This window comes from Sorex araneus, chromosome 2, assembly GCF_027595985.1.
Source record: "Sorex araneus isolate mSorAra2 chromosome 2, mSorAra2.pri, whole genome shotgun sequence".
Classification (NCBI taxonomy): domain Eukaryota; kingdom Metazoa; phylum Chordata; class Mammalia; order Eulipotyphla; family Soricidae; genus Sorex; species Sorex araneus.
The window spans coordinates 282,343,211-282,362,166 of record NC_073303.1 but is presented as its reverse complement, the minus strand read 5'-3'; the positions used below and the strand labels follow the sequence as shown (position 1 = coordinate 282,362,166).

Below are 18,956 nucleotides of genomic sequence, written 5' to 3'. Positions count from 1 at the left end.
AGAATACACATTTATAAAGGCATTTAGTTTTATTTTTCAAAAAAATATTTTTGCTAGAAGGTTTGATTAATTTTACATGATCACAATCTTTAAATAAATTTTTTCCTGACCAAAGATAGCATTTAAGTGAACATCTTGTGTGATCTGCTTTTGTAACACTCAAAAAGAACAAGCATTTCTCGGATGGTACTTCCTAGGTCACCTTGACTATCTGCAGGCCAAGAGGCAGAGCTGAGCACATACATAACAGAGCATGTGCTTCTCGTGGCGGATTAGTTCAGTTTCTTAACATAATTAAGCAGAGCAGGTTGTCAGTATATCTGGTTGTTCACACTATTAATACAGTGTCTTGCCTGAAGGGTCTGTTAAAGCCAGACCCCCAGTTACCTTTCCTAATCGCACGAAGCACAGATGCAGGGGTGGGCAGTTCAGCTGAAGCTAATGCTGGCTGTGTCCCAGTTAGACCTGTTAATCTTTGTTCCAACTACGAATTCAAGATCACCAGCATTGCTTTTGTTCAGTGATACACAGAAAATAAAATGTTAAATTTCTTTAGAAAGGAACTTGGGGATCATTTGGCAGCAACTGCTGCCTTTTCCCTTTCGAAGTCAGTTTCTTTATAATCCTTGAGGTTCAGGACTTAACTAAAAGTTGAATTAAGTCTACATTCATTGCTATAGATTTAACAAAAGGAGACACCACTGGGAAGAAGCAAGTCTTGCCTGCTAAGTTTGCTGATGGAGAGAACTGAACGGCTTGTTGAAGGCACATCATGAATAGCTTTTAGTTTGTACAAGGCCTGCACTCAACCCGAAAAGCATAAGGTCTGCCCACCTGTGGGCACTCTGGTAGTTCAGTGCCAAGCTACTGACAAGAAAACAATGCCTGTCTCTCCCACCAGTGGTCCAGACTGTACTTCCAAAATGTCTGTGGCAGGGAAGCAGTTAATCAGGACAGAGACCTAATCAAGGTCTATAGCTAAATCATGAGCGGGGGAAGCCACTGTGTGTGCGTGTGTGCGAAGACCCAGATCCTTGGATGACAGAAGCATTAAAAAATATCCAACATTTAGACTAATGCACCTCCAGGTGCCCTATGACACAGGCCCGGGACTGCTCAGCCCAGGCCCTCTGCACACCCCTGCTTGCCTTGTGCTGAGCGAGGGACCAGCTCTCAGCAGGAAACAGCGAGTCAAGCTGGGCACTGAAACGGAAGGTTCCTGCCAACACACTATTCTTTATGTCTCTGCATGCCTGTTTCTCTCGGTGAGGATATACAGCATGAATTCTAAAGTATGAGACAGTCTGGATGAACAGCCTATTACTGGCCACTATGAAATAGCTACAAAAAATAAAATTAGGCTAATGCTTCTCACAGATTTGAAAAATCGCATGTTGCATAATTATATCTGAAAAACTTCAAGACGCTCTCCCCACTGTAAATTATCTTCCCTAGTGCTGACACGCCCCCTACCTGTAGCAGCAAGAAGTGCCTCTAATCTCAGCCTACTTAAGGACCTGAAGCACACAATAAGAAATACTGACCTGGTTTCATACTAGTCGAGCCTGGGAATTTAGGAAAGTGTTGGGGGTGGGTGGGGGGTGGCTGTTTACAATGTAAACACTGGAGTTGGTGCTGGAATGTCTGGGGCAGGAACCCTGCATGTAAACATGTCTGACTCCACCCTCACTGCCAGCAGTCAGCCTTCTGGTCAGTTGAACTGCAGGTTTTAGCTTTTTTTTTTTTTTCTTTTTTTTCCTTTTTTTAAAACTCCCAATACCCCACACCTCATTCAGCATAAATCCAAGTATCTTCTGACATTTACTTGGTATTTTTCTGTACAAGCCCCGAGTTGCTTATATACACACTTGTTTTACCTGCCTTGTTTTAGGAAATTGTGCAGGTTTAACATGCATCTTTCTTCATTTCCCTTTTCAAACATCACAAAAAGGTAAATTAAAGATGCAGCAAGGTCTATCACTTTCATCCTAATGCAGCTAAGTGTAAGGACAGAGCCGCTTCTGCCTTTCCCCAGATGAGATGCATAGAAGGAAGCAAAAGACTCCCGTGTGGGAGTCTGTCACAGAGGCTGAGAGGCAGCCTGCGCGTTGCCAAGACCACTGAACAGATGAGAGGAGGGAAAGCTAATAGAACATCTGCTCATACTCCAGGAGAGTCGAAGCTTAGCCAAACTTCCCTCTCTCCCTTCACCCTAACAAAAGGCCAGAAGTTAGTCTTTGTTCTGAATGTTTACATCTTAGATATTCTTGAAATAGAAAAGTATTTGGTAAATCTTAATTTCTTCCACCTGGGTGGCAATACAAGCAACAACTTGCAAAGTTGTCAGGCTGAATTTTCATTTGACCACTAGTAGTTTGATGGATTTTAAGTTTTTAATAGGTCAAACCCAGAAAAATGCAGGGGATTCTAAGCAAGAGCCTTTGTAAGATTAGGCATTATCACCATTCTTTGAAGAAGACTGAAATCTCTCATGTTAAGATAACTGGCCCCCAGGTTGTCTTTCCTCAAAGCTTAATCAACTCTTTCCACGCGGGCACTGTCCTGTCCTCATAGAATTCCTCCAGAAACAATGCAGTAGTCCCTTCGCATCCTTCAGGAGGAAGGAATGCACTCGCTCTCCGAGTCTCATGTGTGAGAGGGAAGTCAGTGAGAGGTGCTGCTGGTCAGACAGTACTGGATCAGTCAAAACCACGTATGCCCCAGGGAACATCTATTCTTAGAATTACACATTATCAAAAACATCCGGTATTTTTAGGTTCTGGATTTAAATTTTAAACCTGTTATCAATTCACATCTAAGTTTCAAAAGCTGCACCAAATCTACTAGGCTGCTTTTTTTTTTAATACTCTGCACTGCATGCTCTGTCTATATGCATGCGTTTGGATAATAAATATTAAATATGGGGGGTGGGGAACACACGGAATCCATAAAATTAAAAATGAAATCAAACTGAACATAAAAAATAGTACATGGTAGCTAGAGTAATGAATACGGGCAAAAAATAAAATAAAATTTGAGGTAACAACAGTGGCCCAATACCACCGATCTGAAATCTCTGTAAAAATTCAAATAAGTGGAGATTCAAGTAACGAACCATCTGCTCCAACTTGGTCAGACCTCCTAGAGTCCCTGCCGGCTTCAGTCCATGAGCCGGCACTCACACAGCTCCTTGTAAATCCGCTTCCGCACGCGGGGCATATCTTCTTGGGAAAACTGGAAAGGCTGCTCTAAGGCGAGGCACTTGCAGTACTGCAAAGGTCCCAGAAACACAAGTGACCCGTGGGCTTGTGCACTGACCTGGCACATTTCACCCGAGGAGAACCGAACAGGACGGGGTCTAAGGCAGCATTTTCGAGTTTACAGATGTGGAAAGCATTGTAGGAAAACATTTCTAAACTCTGGTCAGCTATTCAGGCAAGCAGAGTTTGGGGTCGCCACTCCCTTCCCGGAGAGTCGGGTGAGAGGCGCAAGGCACTAATGTGTTTCCAACCCCAAGGGAGCAGCCCGAGGTGACCCAACCTGCCCGTGAGTGACAACTTGAATTCTTCTACTCTAGACATTCGGGAGTCACGTGATTGAGCCCATCTCCTACACTTTTTGCAAACTTCTGCATGTGTATCTTTCCAAAACACGGATTACAGACTACTCATAAATCATAACATACCAATAGCCTTTCCAATAACTAAGGGAACCTGTGACAAGAGCGGATTATTCTGAGCCTTATTTAAAATTCACTTCGGGGGCCCAGAGTGTGGCTCAAGTGGCAAAGCATTTGCTTCACGTATGCTGGGCCTTGGGTTGGCACCCCAGTTCCGCAGCGACCCCCCCCCCCAATGGCTCCCAGCTCTTGAACTTCACTGGGTATGGCTCTCACCCCAAGAAAAAATTTTGTTTTGGAGCTCAGGGCTTACTCCTGGTGTTTAGGGGACCAAATGTGCTGGGGCTTGAACCTGCTTTGGCCGCAAGCAAGGCAAATTCTTACCCACTGTACTATTACTCTGACCCCCCGAAAAGTCTAGGTTTTACTCTAGAGTTCAAAATCACTTGCCGAAGGCTAAATTATGTAGTTCTGTATGACACAGACAAGTTCCGGTCAGTGGCCAGTATGGCTCACTGCAGCAGCAGGGCCTCTAGTGCACGACTGTGGCTCTGAAGGTAAGGGACAATGCCAATCATTCATTTTTCAACCATGAAATCTGCAAGTACAGAACTACTCTGAAACAACACGGGGAGAGAGGAAAGTTCCTTCACCTGTACCTCTGTCCTAGGTGCAAATCCCAAGGACCCTATTCACCCCCACCCAGGAAGTCTAACATACACTGTAAGTGCTGGAAAAATAGGATTTCGTTACCTGGAGCACAAAGACCCCACAGTCACTGTCATTTTTCTGTTGTGGAATACACTATGGAAAAAAACAGAATCATCATTAAAATAAGACCAAGTACTCCTCTTCAAATAAGAAAAAGTATTTAATGAAAAAATGAGCCGGTGACAAGATACTTGTATCTCTCCATGGCAGCTGGCATATGTGTCTGTCATTTTAAGTGTCTAAGTTCCTGGAGGCCTTGGGCCACAGGGAGAGCGCTACCAACCACAATCTGCAGAATACTTCCTGCACAACAAACCATCGCCTGAAACTCTATTTTAAATCTCGCGTTGGGAAAATCAGTTTTGCTAGTTACCAACAATGGAGTAAAAATGAAAGAGCGTTTCAAAGGACAGACGCCTGGATTCTGAATAGTTGGATGGTAACAATCCTGCCTCCCTTTAATCCCAGAATACACAACTCTGTGACAGGGTCAAATCGTGAAATCAGGCAGGACGTTTATCAGTGGAAGATCTGGACTAAATTCAAGAAAATACCTAGGTATTTTGATACCGAGTAAATTCAGAAAATGTACAAATTTAATTCTGGCATTAAGTTTTTATCTAACATAGAAAACCTAAGTGTACAAAGGAGTTCTTGGTTTTGTTCAAGGATGAGAAACGAATCTGTGTCCCTTTCCGGCCGGGGCTTGCCTGCCTGTGACCCAGGCCCACCTGAGTCCAGGCCTTGGCGCTGTCTGCAGCGGCCTCGGAGGGGAGCACAGCTCCGGAGTCAGCGCGTAGCGCCAAGAGGATGCTTCTGCCCACGGACCCGCCCCCCTTGCGAGACATGAGGATCGCATGAGACGTCCCTGCCCACCCTGGAGAGAGCCCAATGCGGGCCAGACACGTGGCACTCTGTCCCCTGCACGCTGCGCGCTGCCAGAGCACGTGCTGACCTAGACGCCTGGAGGGAATTCCTCCCTCGTGGGGCCAAACAGGCACTCACGCATTTCTCCCGCCTCTCAGGGAAAATAAGCACTAGAAAAAGACAGGTGCCACCAAAAAACCCCAAACCGAAATCCCCCCAAGCCCCCTCCTTGATCTATACCCCCCTCCCCGCCAACAGAGCGATCACTCCATGAGCGGCTGCCCCATGAGTACCAGCAAGCGCACGACCAGAGGATACTACTACACTGGGCTACGCTGCCTCCAGGCAGCCTTCAGGCTCTGTATCCACATCTTTGTCACCAAAGATCTTTGTCTTCAAAGGCTCTCAGACACCCAGCCCCCTGGGTCATTCCATCCCCTTGGCATGCCAGGGGCTTTATTTGTATTACAGACTTACCTTTGTAACAGCAGTCTGCCAACCCTGAAGAAATTCAGGTCTATTTTTTTCTCTGGCTTCAGTCAGCAAATACTTTCTTATATTCTGGTTAAAAAGAAACCACAACACACATGCTGTGTTCCATCAGTTGGTGGAAAAGGGAACATGCCCACAGCAGACAGAAGCAAAGAGGAGGCTGTGGCCCGACCCCACGGCGCAGTTTGCAGCTGGCACGGGTACCATGAAGATACACCTAGACCTCCCTGACTCGGTCAGCCTTCGCCAACACTGAGTCAACGGCCGAACTGGAAACTCACATACGGGCACAACAGAGGGGAATCGTCAGTGACTGCCAACGCTCAACCCTGGAACACCCATGGCAGACATCAACCACCGGAGCTAGGCTCCTACAGCCCGAGGCCGTGGGCAGCAGCTCCCCCAGGCGCCAGGAAGTTACAGGGAAATCTCTCTAGGTGCTAATATAGACGTCCACTCCTGAAGTCTCTATGAAGAGGAAGCCTATGAGGTCTCCAACTTTATCCTCAAGCTCTCAGCCTCTTCAGAGCTCTCTGCATTCTCTAAGGTGAAATCAGTTACATCAAAGGAACTGACCCTCGTGAAGATGAAGCAGAGTTGATGTGAGAGCAGATGGATGTGTGTGAACGTATGCAAGTTTCTACACATAGGTACCTGGATGCAAACATGGCTTCTCTGTAAACATAAGAGCCCTGCAACCTGCTTTGTAAAATTCAGGTGGGCTGATGATCTTCCATGGTATGGAGTTTGTTCTATCCTTCCTAACTTCTGTGATCAACTTAAAGAGAGTATACTATAGCATAAGCTTGTGGCTATTATTCTCTTGGAGAGCTAAGTCAAAACTTTGACTGTTTCAATAATGCTGTGATGAACATTCTGGTGTATGTCCCATCTTGTACACATATATGAACACTTGTGGGGCAGATACCAAGAAACAAAACCAATCTGCAGTAGGATATTTATCCTTTTAGTTTATAAGGCACTTAGACCTGATTAGAATCGCAACTGACCCTAAGAGGCTATAACAATTTGTACTCCATCAGAAAATAGAATACTTGTTTCCTTATACCTACATAGGGAATATCATCAAACCATTCCTAAAAGACAAAAAACACAATTCAGAGCTAGACAAGAGAGTAGAGTGGGTAGGGCAACTGCCCTGCACGTGGCCAATGTGGATTCCATTCTTGACACCACATATGACCATGAGAGCTCCCCTGAGCACTGCAAGGAGTGTTCCCTGAGTGCAGAGCCTGTAGTAAGCCCTAAGCACTGCAGGATAAACACCCTGAGCATAGCCCATAAAACAAAAAATAAAACCCAGATATAGTATTAATTTTCATTTGTATTTTTCTGGTGATGCTGAGCACTCACTCCATGTTTTTTTCCTAAAAATTATTTACCCTTTGTCCATTTCTTTCCATTGGTATAAGTTCTTTATATATTCTGGGTAGTGACCAAATGGTCTATGTCACAAACATTTTCTCCAAGTCAGTCCTTTATCTTTTAACACTAAGGCATACCGAAGTTTTAAAAAATGGTCTAATCAAACTTATCAATCTTTTCCTTAATGCCTTTTCTTTTCCATGTAAGCTGGTTTTCATTACTCTAAGAATGTAACATCTTCGATATTTTATTCTGACTTATGCAGATTTATGTTTTATATTTAGGTCACTGTTTCACCTATAATTATTTAGTGCTTTTGTTTTGGGGCAACAGTGCTGTTTAAGGCAGTGCTTAGGGGTCACTCCTGGTGGTACTCAAGGGACCAGGAAGTGTCGGAAATCAAACCCAGGGCCTCATCCATGTAAAGCAAGAGCTCTACAACTGAGTCACATCCCAGGACCCTGAATTCTAGTTTTTTTTAGTTAAAAAAAGAAATATGACCTATATTTTAAGAGAGCTGATTTTTCAATATTGACTACTCTGTTCTTTTCCAACTTTACAGGTGGGAGTCATTTACAGAGACATTCCTAAACTCTCTATACTATCCCATCAATCTATTTGTCTGTTCACTAAGCCGTTATATAGTTTTAAGTACTAAAATTTTATAATATGCTTAACAGTTAATAAACCGCATAATCTCACTTTCACTGTTCTAGCTCGTTTTTTTTTTTTGTAATCACACAGTTACTTGTTATACAATATTAAGCCTAGGACGAGCTTGTCAGATTTTATTATAAAATGAATTAAACTGGTATCTACTACCTAGGAATTGCTAACCTCTTTCCAATTTTTCTGCATATTCAGATTTCCTTTAAATATTTTAGATTTTTCATGTTAACTTTGATAATTTTTCTAGGGTTTATTTCTGGATTTGTATTAGGGTTTGTCTTTGCTGCCTTGGAAAATGGAATCTTGGTTATATTTCCCAACCATGTCTTGCTAGTATGAGAAAATCTGGTGATTCTTAGAACTTAGTGATCATTCTTGTTTTGACTTCCACTAGACCAGAACTGAACTCTATTATTTTGCCAGTTGGTTTTCCTAAGTGCACTAATGATTCAACCTTAAGAGGAACTAGTCAAATTATTTCTATTTGCTTTCAAAATACAGTTTTTTTTCTGCTTTTTTGGGTCACACCCAGCAGTGCACAGGGGTTACTCCTGGCTCTGCACTCAGGAATTACTCCTGGCGGTGCTCAGGGGACCATATGGGATGCTGGGATTTGAACCCGGGTCGGCCGCATGCAAGGCAAATGCCCTACCCGCTATCGCTCCAGCCCCTCAAAATACAGTTTAAGTAAGGGGCGCTGTGGAAACACAGCCGGATGGTAGGTGAGAGAGCCTGGGAGGGAGCTTACGGCTGCCACGCGCAGCGCTTTCCTCTGCAGCGCTCAGCGTTTCGGGGGGGAAACTTATTAGGATACCAACTTCTGCTGGCCTAGCTAGAGCTAGGAGAGCGCCTGGTCACTCACAAGATGAACAAAGGAAATGAGGCAGTCCTCGAACTTACCTCTACACAAAACTTGAAATGAATGCCTTGGGAATCATAAAATGAAATAATTCGATTAGAGAGAGTCACAGTAATGAGAGACCAGTGGACTTCCAGGTGGATCGGAATCAGCAGAAGACTCTTTTTGAACAAATCCACCTAATGGAGAAAAGACAAAGAAACGCAGCTCTCAGCTCGGGCTGTGCAAAGCGGCACACAGCAGTCACGCACGGGGGGCAGGAAGTGGGGAAGCCAGACCGGGAAGCGGATCTCAGTCTAAAGGCTGTGCATTTGACCACGAAGCTACTAGTGCATAAAAGAGTGCTGTTTCTGTTTATTTTGCTAACTCTGGGCTCATTAACCTCCTGATACGACTTGGTAGCACTGATTTTTTGTTTGTTTGTTTTTGGTCAACGCTCAGGGGTTACTCCTGGCGGTGCTCAGGGGTCTGACTATATGGGAGGCCGGAGATGGAACCCAGGTCAGCCGCATGCAAGGCAGACGCCCTACCCGCTGTGCCCGACTGTCGAGGGCTGGGGACGTGGCTGACAGCAGGAGCCCAAGGCTGTGGGGCTGGGGCACTTCCTTGCACTCGGGAGCCCAACACTCAGTTCCCACACACTGTGTGGCTCGGCTTGGGAGCACCTCCCAGAGCAGCCCCGGGAGGCTAAAGTGGAAGTGGAAGTACCCTAGCACTGCTACTCTGACTCCCACTAAAAAAAAAAAAAAAAGACTTATATGTGAGTCCAGAAATAGACCTACACTTTGAAGTGGCTACAAAAGTGCTACACTGGGGGGCCGAAAAGATAGTATAGTGGGTAGGGCACTTTCCTCGGACACAGCCCACCTGGGTTCAATCTCCGTTGTCCCATTTGGTCCCCCGAGCACTGCCAGGAATAGTTTCTGAGTACAGAACCAGGAGTGAGCCCTGAGTACTACTGTGTGTGACCCAAAAAGAAAACTCCAAAAATAAAAACATAAAAAAAACCCACAGTGTTAAAGTGTTAAACCAGGAAATAAATCTTTTTTTTCCCCATTCCACATTTGGCGGTGCTCAGGGTTTACTCCTGGTAGTGCTTAGGACCTGTGTGAGATGCCAGGGGTTAGCAGAGAAGGCAAACACCTTGACCTCCGTACTACCTCTCCAACATACATCCTTTTAACCAAAGATACTAGAAAAACTGAGTACCATCTGGAAACAAACGAGCCGGAGAGAGTTCAATGGGCTGCGTGTATGCACACAGGAGAGCAGGGTTCAATTCCCGGCACTGGTGTACCCAGAGCTCAGGTGTAACCCCGACACCATGCTGAGCAGCCCCTGAGCACCTCTGGGTACAGCCCCCAAACAAACACCCTTTATTGTTATTCATGTTTTTCTCAAAAACTGAGGTATTTCAAAGATCTAAACATAATACCTAAATCTAGTTATTACAAGAAAACATAGGAGGTAAATTTTTAGACTAAATATAGAAAATAAGAGCAAGGAAAGGGGGCTGGGAAGATAGCTCAAAGGGCTGGAGCACTTGCTTTGCACACAGGAGTCCTGGGTTTCCAGGTACCTGAGCACTGTGCCAGGGAGTTTCCCCTGAGCGCCAGTGAGTGCAGTGCTCATAAATAACCAGTCAACCAACTAAAGCTATCCATTGCATCACAAATTTTTTTTTTTTTTTTTTTTTTGCTTTTGGGTTACAGCCGGCGTTGCACAGGGTTACTCCTGGCTCATGCACTCAGGAATTACTCCTGGCAGTGCTCAGGGGACCATATGGGATGCTGGGAATCGAACCCGGGTCAGCTGCATGCAAGGCAAACACCCTACCTGCTGTGCTATCGCTCCAGCCCCCACAAAGTTTTTTAATAACAGCAAGTTGGCACTAAAATTCTTATCCTTTCACCAAAGGATAAAAATGCATTATCAGATGCATTTTTAATTTAGAATAAAAAAAAGAAAAGAGAGGGCCAAAGACATAGCACAGTGGGTAAGACGCTTGCCTTGCATACTGCTGACATGGGTTCAATTCCCAGCATCTTATACGGTCCCTGAGCACTGCCAGGAGTCATTCCTGAGTGAAGAGCTAGGGGTGACCCCTGAGTACTGCCAGATGTGGCCCAAATGTGGCCTCATCTACTCAAATAAAGAAAGAAAAAAAGAAAGAAATCAAAGTACCTTTTTAGTCCATCTTTTCACTCCATTATATCCTTTGGTTACCAGCTGTCTATGAAAAAAGCTGTTGAAAAAGTGAACCTAGAAGAGACACCAAATGCAAGCACTATATGTGTTATTATGCATTATGTTATATTATTATTGCATTATGCTGTGTCAGATTTAACATCAAAAGAAAATAGGAATTTGAAAATCCTTGAGTAGAATGTACGCAAAAAAGGTGATGAAAACTTTCTTTTACAAATAATGAGGAGCCAGAGAGACAGTGCCAGGGTTTTAAGTGCTTGTTGCCATGTTCACAGCAGTGGACCCTGGCGAGATCCCTGGCACTGCATATGGCCCCTTGAGCACTGACAGGGGTGACCTCAAGCCAGAGCAGAGAGTAAGCCCTGGGCCAGATGTGGCCCAACTCCCACTGCACCTGTGCTTACCCATGGCCAAAAAAAAAAAAAAAAAATAAGAGCGAGATCAGGGGCTAGAGAGATCATTCAACAATAGACTACATGCTTTGCATACAGGGGCCTGAGTTCGATCCCCGGTGCCACAGGACCCCCTGCAATGCTAGGGACAATCGCTGAGCACTGAGCTGGAAGTAGCCCAAAAGCGAAAGCAAAAATTTATAAATAATGATCACAACAGAGAAAAAACACTAGACAGCTCACAAACAATTCTATTCCAAATTACTATGACCTACTCTTGACTAATGCCTCCAAATCAGGTGACAAAGTCGAATGAGGCTATGTAAGGATGAGGGATGTAAGATTATGCTTCCAATTTAAAATGCTACTCGTGGTGTATTCGATATGCCAAAAACGGTAACAACGAGTCTCACAATGGAGACGTTACTGGTGCCCGCTCCAGCAAATCAATTAGCAACGGGATGACAGTGACAGTGGTGGTGGTGGGGGGGGGGAGCAGGTGGCTAAGGTGCCTGCCCGGCACCAGTTGCCCCTGACTGAATCCCAGCACTGTACAGTCCCCTAAGCACTGCCAGGAGTGATCCCTAAGCACTGTGGCCCACCAGATGAGGCCACAATAGTCAATGAAATGTAAGAACTGGGGAGGTCGTTCAAAGGGCTGGAGCCCATGCACCTCAGTCCCCCCAACGCTGCAGGGGTGGGCCAGAGCTCGGAGCACCGCCCGGGCCTCCGCAGGGATCTGCATGGCCGCTGACTGAGGCCTGGCCGGTTAACGGGGCAGCCTGGAGGCTGGGCCTCCTGCAGAACTGCTCGGGAGGTTCCCTCCCTCAAAAACCACAGAGTCGTGCTTTCAAGTGTAAAGTAAAGGGATTTTTTACTGGAATTCGTCAATAGTGTCGGGGTCTGAGCCTCGCTACATGCACCTGCTCAACAAGATGTACGAAAGTTTACAGACACTTAGAAAGGTTTTGGAGAAACAGCCCATCAGGAATTTGAACATTGAAAAAGAAAAGGTATTTTAAATGTTTTGAGTTTTTAATATACAAGTTTGTTTTTTTTTAAATTTATTATTTTTTTGGGTTTGTTTTTTTGGGCCATACCCCATGGTGCCCGGGCACTAACGTGGGCAAGCGCCTTACTCACTGCACTATCACTCTGGCCCCATAAATACGTAACTAGATTTTTGTTTGTTTGTTTGTTTCTTTTTTTGCTCTTTGGGTCACACCTGGCGATGCACAGGGGTTACTCCTGGCTCTGCACTCAGGAATTACTCCTGGCGGTGCTCAGGGAACCATATGGGATGCTGGGAATCGAACCCAGGTCGGCCGTCTGCAAGGCAAACGCCCTACCCGCTGTGCTATCCCTCCAGTCCCTGTAACTAGATTTTTTATTTTTTATTTTTTTTGCTTTTTGGGTCACACCCGGCAATGCACAGGGGTTACTCCTGGCGCATGCACTCAGGAATTACTCCCTGTGGTGCTTCGGGGACCATATGGGATGCTGGGAATTGAACCCGGGTTGGCAGAGTGCAAGGCAAACGCACTACCTGCTGTGCTATCTCTCCAGCCCGTAACTAGATTCTTGAAAGAAATTAAGGAAATTTGCATTTGAACTCTCAGATCTGTCCCTGTGAACATGACCATGAATGGACTGGAGTCAAAGTTCCCCACAGTGTGGGCGATGCATGAAGCCCACCCAGGTTCGATTCTCAGCATCCTGAGTGGCTCCCTGAGCAATGCCAGGAAGTGACTCATGAGTGCAGAGCCAGGAGTTACCCCTGAGCATCACCAGCTATGGCCGCCTCTCCAAAAAAGAGAATGTTTATAACAATTTTACCACCTCTCAAAAAAAAAAAAAAAAAAAAAGGAGGGACCCTCTGCGCCTAAAGACTTTGATTCCAGAGACCTAACACATTCGGGCATCCAGCGCAGCTTCTTATAGCAATGCACTGGGACTGTGAACTGGGCTACAACTCCGTGCTGCCTGGGGGTGGATCTTACCTCCCCACCCTGTCTCCCTGCATGGAAAATGGCGGTGGCAGCATCATCCACATGGCAGGAGCCATCTTCTAAGACTCCTAACCCAGAGGTATATGATTTTTACACTTGGGGCTCCTAGGGAATCATGGGAAGTGGGTGTAACCGGCACGCCCTCGGCCCAGATAAATTCGGAGCTGCTGAGACTGAAACGGACCCTCTGCGTCTAAAGACTTTGATTCCAGAGACTTCTTACAGCAATGCACTGGGACTGTGAGCTGGGCTATGCAATTTCTGGCAGAATTTTCCCTGGACTTTATACAGAAATCCAAAACTTAACATCTATAATTGTCAGCAATGTGAAATGGTTCCAAGGATGGCACAAAAACAAAAACAAAACAAAAAAGAGTAATAGAAAAATCATCCCTGTACAGAAATATTTTTTAGAACTTACCCCCCAAACTAGTACATGATCAAAACTAAATCTACCCCTTTCTGAAAATCTAAAGAGAATAAAATGATTATACAAAATTTTAAAAATAACTTTTCCTTTAGAAGCAAAAGACTAAGTTTTCACTTACTTTGTCAGGAACTGCATCCATTATCAACTCACCATACATATTAATGACCTAAAAAAGGGCAACATTAAAAAAATAACTTTAATAATCATATGTATATATATATATATATATAAAATTCAAAACGTCCCACTCAGAATAAGAAACACACTCATATTGCTAACAGTAACTAAATCTCTTGGATACTGGTGTTACCGAGAGTTACTTTAGTAAGGAATAAAAAGAATCTTTGGTACCAAAGAATACTGTGAGGCCAACCTAGAGGTTCTGAGTTAAATGTACTGTCTACTACCTTCTGGGCCTTTCCCACACAGAAATGCTCCAGTGCACTGACCTGGTCGTTCAGCCAATTCTGACCATCCAGGGTGGCAAGATCATCCATATCCAGCATGTGCTTATTGTAGAAGACGCGGAAGTTGCATTTTTGATGTTTGGCCCGGTAATTTGTTATTTCCCTATTGATAAATGGTTTCCTGAAATAGAAAAAATTTTAAGGAAAGGTATAAATCATGACTTCTCAGTTTACTGTTACTTTTCTTAAAAGTCATAGCAGTTTTACTTTCAAAGGCTCATCGATTAAGCATCACGGACAGACCTATTTGAGAAGTCTTCGTTAAAGACATCTTTCAATCGTCCGAGTACGTCTTTCTCACTGAGTGGGACGAGACTGCCATACTTCTTCATAACCTCATCCAGGAATCCTTAAAGGAAGAAATGGAAATTAAAATGATAAAAAAAAGTTCAGTAAGCAAAGTCTTTCTCCAGCTCCTAACCTACAGACAACACTTAACAAATACCTAACCTGTCATTACCACATACACCAAACATACCTCTGTTCACTGCTGTGTTAGTTACCAGATTTGGAAACCAGGGCTGGAGCAATGCCACCATGGGCAGGGCACTTGCCTTGCATGCAGCCAACCTGCTGTGGCGCCTGGCACCCTACCTGGTTTCCTGAGCACACGAAGGTGATCACTGAGATTTGCCGGTGTGGCCCCAACACAAAACAAAAAGATTTGGAGACAACCCAGTTAAACAGATGAATAAGTGAAGATAGTATGGAATATATGCCATATATATACCCACATATAAGTAATGGAATACTACTCATCTTATATCTTTAAGTAGCTTAATTCTTGAGGAAGAATTCGATCTATTAAGGAGTAAAATCTAGGAGCCAGAGAGATAGTAGTACAACAGGCAGAGCCCTTGCCTTGCGGGCAGATGACCTGGTTTGACCCCAGCACCCCAGAGCGTCCCCCAGCCCCACAGGAATGATCCCTGAGCATAGAGCCAGGAAGCCCTGAGCACCACTGAGGGTGCCCCCACCCCTACTACCCCCATCCAGTTACCAAGCTTTGTCTAAATATTTCAAAGAACCATTTCACATGCATCAGAATGATTTAAAATTTAAAAAAAAATTATTTTTGGTTTTAGGATCACACCTGTTCGTGCTCAGAGCTTACCCCTGGCAGTGCTCGGAGAACCATATGGGATGCTGGGGACTGAATCCTATTGGCCACACGCAGGGCAAGGGCCCTACCCATTGTACTCTACGGCCCCCTTCTCAAACATTTTTTTTTTTTTTGCTTTTTGGGTCACACCCAGCAGCGCACAGGGGTTACTCCTGGCTCTGCACTCAGGAATCACTCCTGGCAGTGCTGGGGGACCATATGGGATGCTGGGAATCGAACCCGGGTCGGCCACGTGCAAGGCAAACACCCTACCCACTGTGCTATTGCTCCAGCCCCTCAAACATTTTTTTTTTTTGCTTTTTGGGTCACACCTGGCGATGCACAAGGGTCACTCCTGGCTCTGCACTCAGGAATTACCCCTGGCGGTGCTCAGGGGACCATATGGGATGCTGGGAATCGAACCCGGGTCGGCCGCGTGCAAGGCAAACGCCCTACCCGCTGTGCTATCACTCCAGCCCCCCCTCAAACATTTTTATAAAGAGCATAAAATTCAAAGATCTTAATCACCAGACTAAATGTGTCTGACACATTTGGCAACTAGGTGACTCCTTTCTTTGGGCTATATCCAGCAGTGCTCAGGACAGAATCCTGGCTCTGCACTCAGGGATCAGTCCTGGTGGGGCTCAGGGGAGCGAAGGGAATGCTGGGGATTGAACCCGAGTCCGCGGCATGCGAGCCAAGAGCCCTGCCGCCCTGCCCACTTCCTCTCCACAACACTGGAAACAAAAATAATTCTTAAAAAAAAAAAAAAATCCCGAGCCTGGGAATGTGGTCACTGGAAAGACCCTGCTGTCCATGTTTGAAGCTGCTCGCTGGGTCCCCAGGCAGTCCCACTAGCAAAGAGCCCAGTGTGACAGCAGATGTGACTCCCGGAGCACTGCTGTATGAACCCCGGACACCTCACGGCAAAACAGCGCAGAAAGCACAGTGATGAACTGCTGAGACTGTCGTCATGCAATTTCCATCACACAGCAGGGGACAAATTCTAAGGCAATTTTTAACATCAGCTTGGCAGAATTATGGTGATACAGAAATGATAGTCTGAAGTGGTTTAACTGGATAACAGCTAGTCAAGTGTGTTTTAGGAGAGGAAACAGGATTAAAGGGTAACTTTTTGCAGGAATATAAGATAGTTTTCAGGTCAATTTAATAAGCAGATGAGCCTGGCTTGATTCCTAGCACTGCATACCGTCCCCTGACCACGGCCAGTATTTAGTCCTGAGCACTGCTGGGGATGGCCCCAAACCAAAACAACAAGACATTTATGCTGTACCACTGGAAAAGAAGTCAACTATACTTCAATGAATAAAGAGATAAAGGCTGTGAAAAAGAATACCTTTGCAGAAATGTTTTGTCAGATTTAAGAGCCTAGATATGAACTTGCAACAAAAATTTCAGTATCTTGCTAAGAAAGGATGCTCAAAGTAAAACACACTTGATTATCAACAAAAATTTGGCTCAGCCCAGGCACGTAACAGTATTAGTAGCCTTGTCCCAGCCTGAAATAGCTCATCAATGTTAATGAGGTGACCAGAGGCCCACTGAGCTCAAAGCCTACGTGGACGGTAGCCAATCTCCTCCACTTCAAAGGCCTTTCTAAGTTCTATGACTCAAGTGACCCTACTTTTTCAACTTTTCTAAATTATCTGCTTTTTGCAGTCTTTGACAATATATATTTCTCCCCTAGTCTGCAAGACTGCAGAGATCAATAATTTCTGACTTGTTCCTGAAAACTGTTTTTGAGGGGATGGGAGACAGTACACTAGGTCGGGTGCTTGTCTTTCATGCCGGCGACCTGGGTTCAATCCCCAAGACCCTATATGGGACCCCGAACCCTGCCAGGAGTGAGCCCTGAGCAGGGAGCCAGGAGTAAGCGCTGAGTACCACCAGGTGTGTCTCCCCAAAAGAAAAAAGTCTTTGAGATATTGTCGTACTTTTTTCTATCTTTATGGGGATAAAAATTAGCACTGTTAAGTGTGTAGGCTTCATAAAATATACAGGTAAATAATATTTGATAAGTATTAATCTGAGTATTAATAAACACTTTGGACTTATAAAATGTTATAAGTGCATCAGATATGCATTACAACTGCATATCTGATGCACTTATATCTTATCATTATTATCATTATATCATTATTTTCACCATAGTGTTTAAAATGAAAACAAAATAGGACAAATATTTAAGGATAAACTTAAAGGATATGCAAAACATAAGTAAAAAAGCAGTATGTAATTCTAGTAAGACAGAGACAAAGAACTGGAATAATTCTTTGCTTAAAAATTGGAAAACTGGGAGCGATAGCACAGCGGGTAGGGCGTTTGCCTTGCACGTGGCCGACCCGGGTTCGATCCCCGGCATTCATCCCATATGGTCCCCCAAGCACCGCCAGGAGTAATTCCTGAGTGCAAAGCCAGGAGTAACCCCTGAGCATCGCTGGGTGTGACCCAAAAAGCAAAATAAAATAAAATAAAATAAAATTGGAAAACTGGGGCTGGAGCGATAGCACAGCGGGTAGGGCGTTTGCCTTGCACGCGGCCGACCCGGGTTCAATTCCCAGCATCCCATATGGTCCCCTGAGCACCACCAGGGATAATTCCTGAGTGCAGAGCCAGGAGTAACCCCTGTGCAGAGGCAGGTGTGACCCAAAAAGCAAAAAAAAAAAAAAAAGGAAAACTAGGAATTATTTTTTCCTTTTGGGTCATACCTGGCGATGCACAGGGGTTACTCTGAGGCTCTGCACTCAGGAATTACTGCTGGCAGTGCTAGGGGGACCACATGGGATGCTGGGAATCAAATCTGGGTCGGCCGAGTGCAAGGCAAACGCCCTACCTGCTGTGCTATCACTCCAGCCCGAAAGTAGGATCTTTAAGTCCATGTTCTTCCTTGAACACATATCTCACTTGCTTGTCTGTTCCTTTGCTTGCTTATTTCCACTCTGGAGGAGCCCGTGTTCACTTTTAAGCACATACTTCTCCTCTCAACCCTCCCATCTTTTAAAATAAGTGACAATAACCCCATCAAGGGGCCGGAGCGATAGCACAGCGGGTAGGCCGTTTGCCTTGCACGCGGCCGACCCGGGTTCAATCCCCGGCATCCCATATGGTCCCCCAAGCACTGTCAGGAGTAATTCCTGAATGCAGAACCAGGAGTAACCCCTGAGCATCGCTGGGTGTGACCCAAAAAAAAGCAAAAAAAAAAAAAATAAATAACCCCATCAAAAAATGGGGCGAAGAAATGCACAGAAACTTTACCAAGGAAGAGATACGAATGGCCAAAAGGCACATGAAAAAGTGCTCTACATCACTAATCATCAGAGAGATGCAGATCAAAACAACCATGAGATACCACCTCACACCACAGAGGCTAGCACACATCCAAAAGAACAAAAGCAACCGCTGTTGGAGAGGACGTGGAGAGAAAGGGACCCTTCTACACTGCTGGTGGGAATGCCGGCTAGTTCAGCCCTTTTGGAAAACAGTATGGACGATTCTCAAAAAACTAGAGGTTGAGCTCCCATTTGACCCAGCAATACCACTCCTGGGAATATATCCCAGAAAAGCCAAAAAGTATAGTCGAAATGACATCTGCACTTATATGTTCATCGCAGCACTGTTTACAATAGCCAGAATCTGGAAAAAACCCGAGTGCCCTAGAACAGATGACTGGTTGAAGAAACTCTGGTACATCTATACAATGGAATACTATGCAGCTGTTAGAAAG

The 18,956-nt window shown here is 45.0% G+C and overlaps 1 protein-coding gene across 4 annotated transcripts in view; it reads right to left on the bottom strand.

Moving 5' to 3' along the window:
* Positions 1 to 6: 6 nt before the first annotated feature.
* The window catches only part of SENP5 (SUMO specific peptidase 5), a 44,579-nt gene continuing 25,629 nt past the window's right edge, over positions 7 to 18,956 (bottom strand). For all 4 annotated transcript variants that reach the window (XM_055128009.1, XM_055128008.1, XM_055128007.1 and 1 more), the window contains 8 exons: positions 14,353 to 14,458; positions 14,092 to 14,230; positions 13,761 to 13,808; positions 10,788 to 10,865; positions 8,645 to 8,782; positions 5,675 to 5,758; positions 4,373 to 4,423; positions 7 to 3,270 (listed from right to left, as the gene is read on the bottom strand). In XM_055128009.1, the coding sequence (XP_054983984.1) occupies positions 3,160 to 3,270; positions 4,373 to 4,423; positions 5,675 to 5,758; positions 8,645 to 8,782; positions 10,788 to 10,865; positions 13,761 to 13,808; positions 14,092 to 14,230; positions 14,353 to 14,458 (755 nt within the window). In that variant the 3' untranslated portion in view covers positions 7 to 3,159. The remainder of the gene's footprint in view (positions 3,271 to 4,372; positions 4,424 to 5,674; positions 5,759 to 8,644; positions 8,783 to 10,787; positions 10,866 to 13,760; positions 13,809 to 14,091; positions 14,231 to 14,352; positions 14,459 to 18,956) is intronic.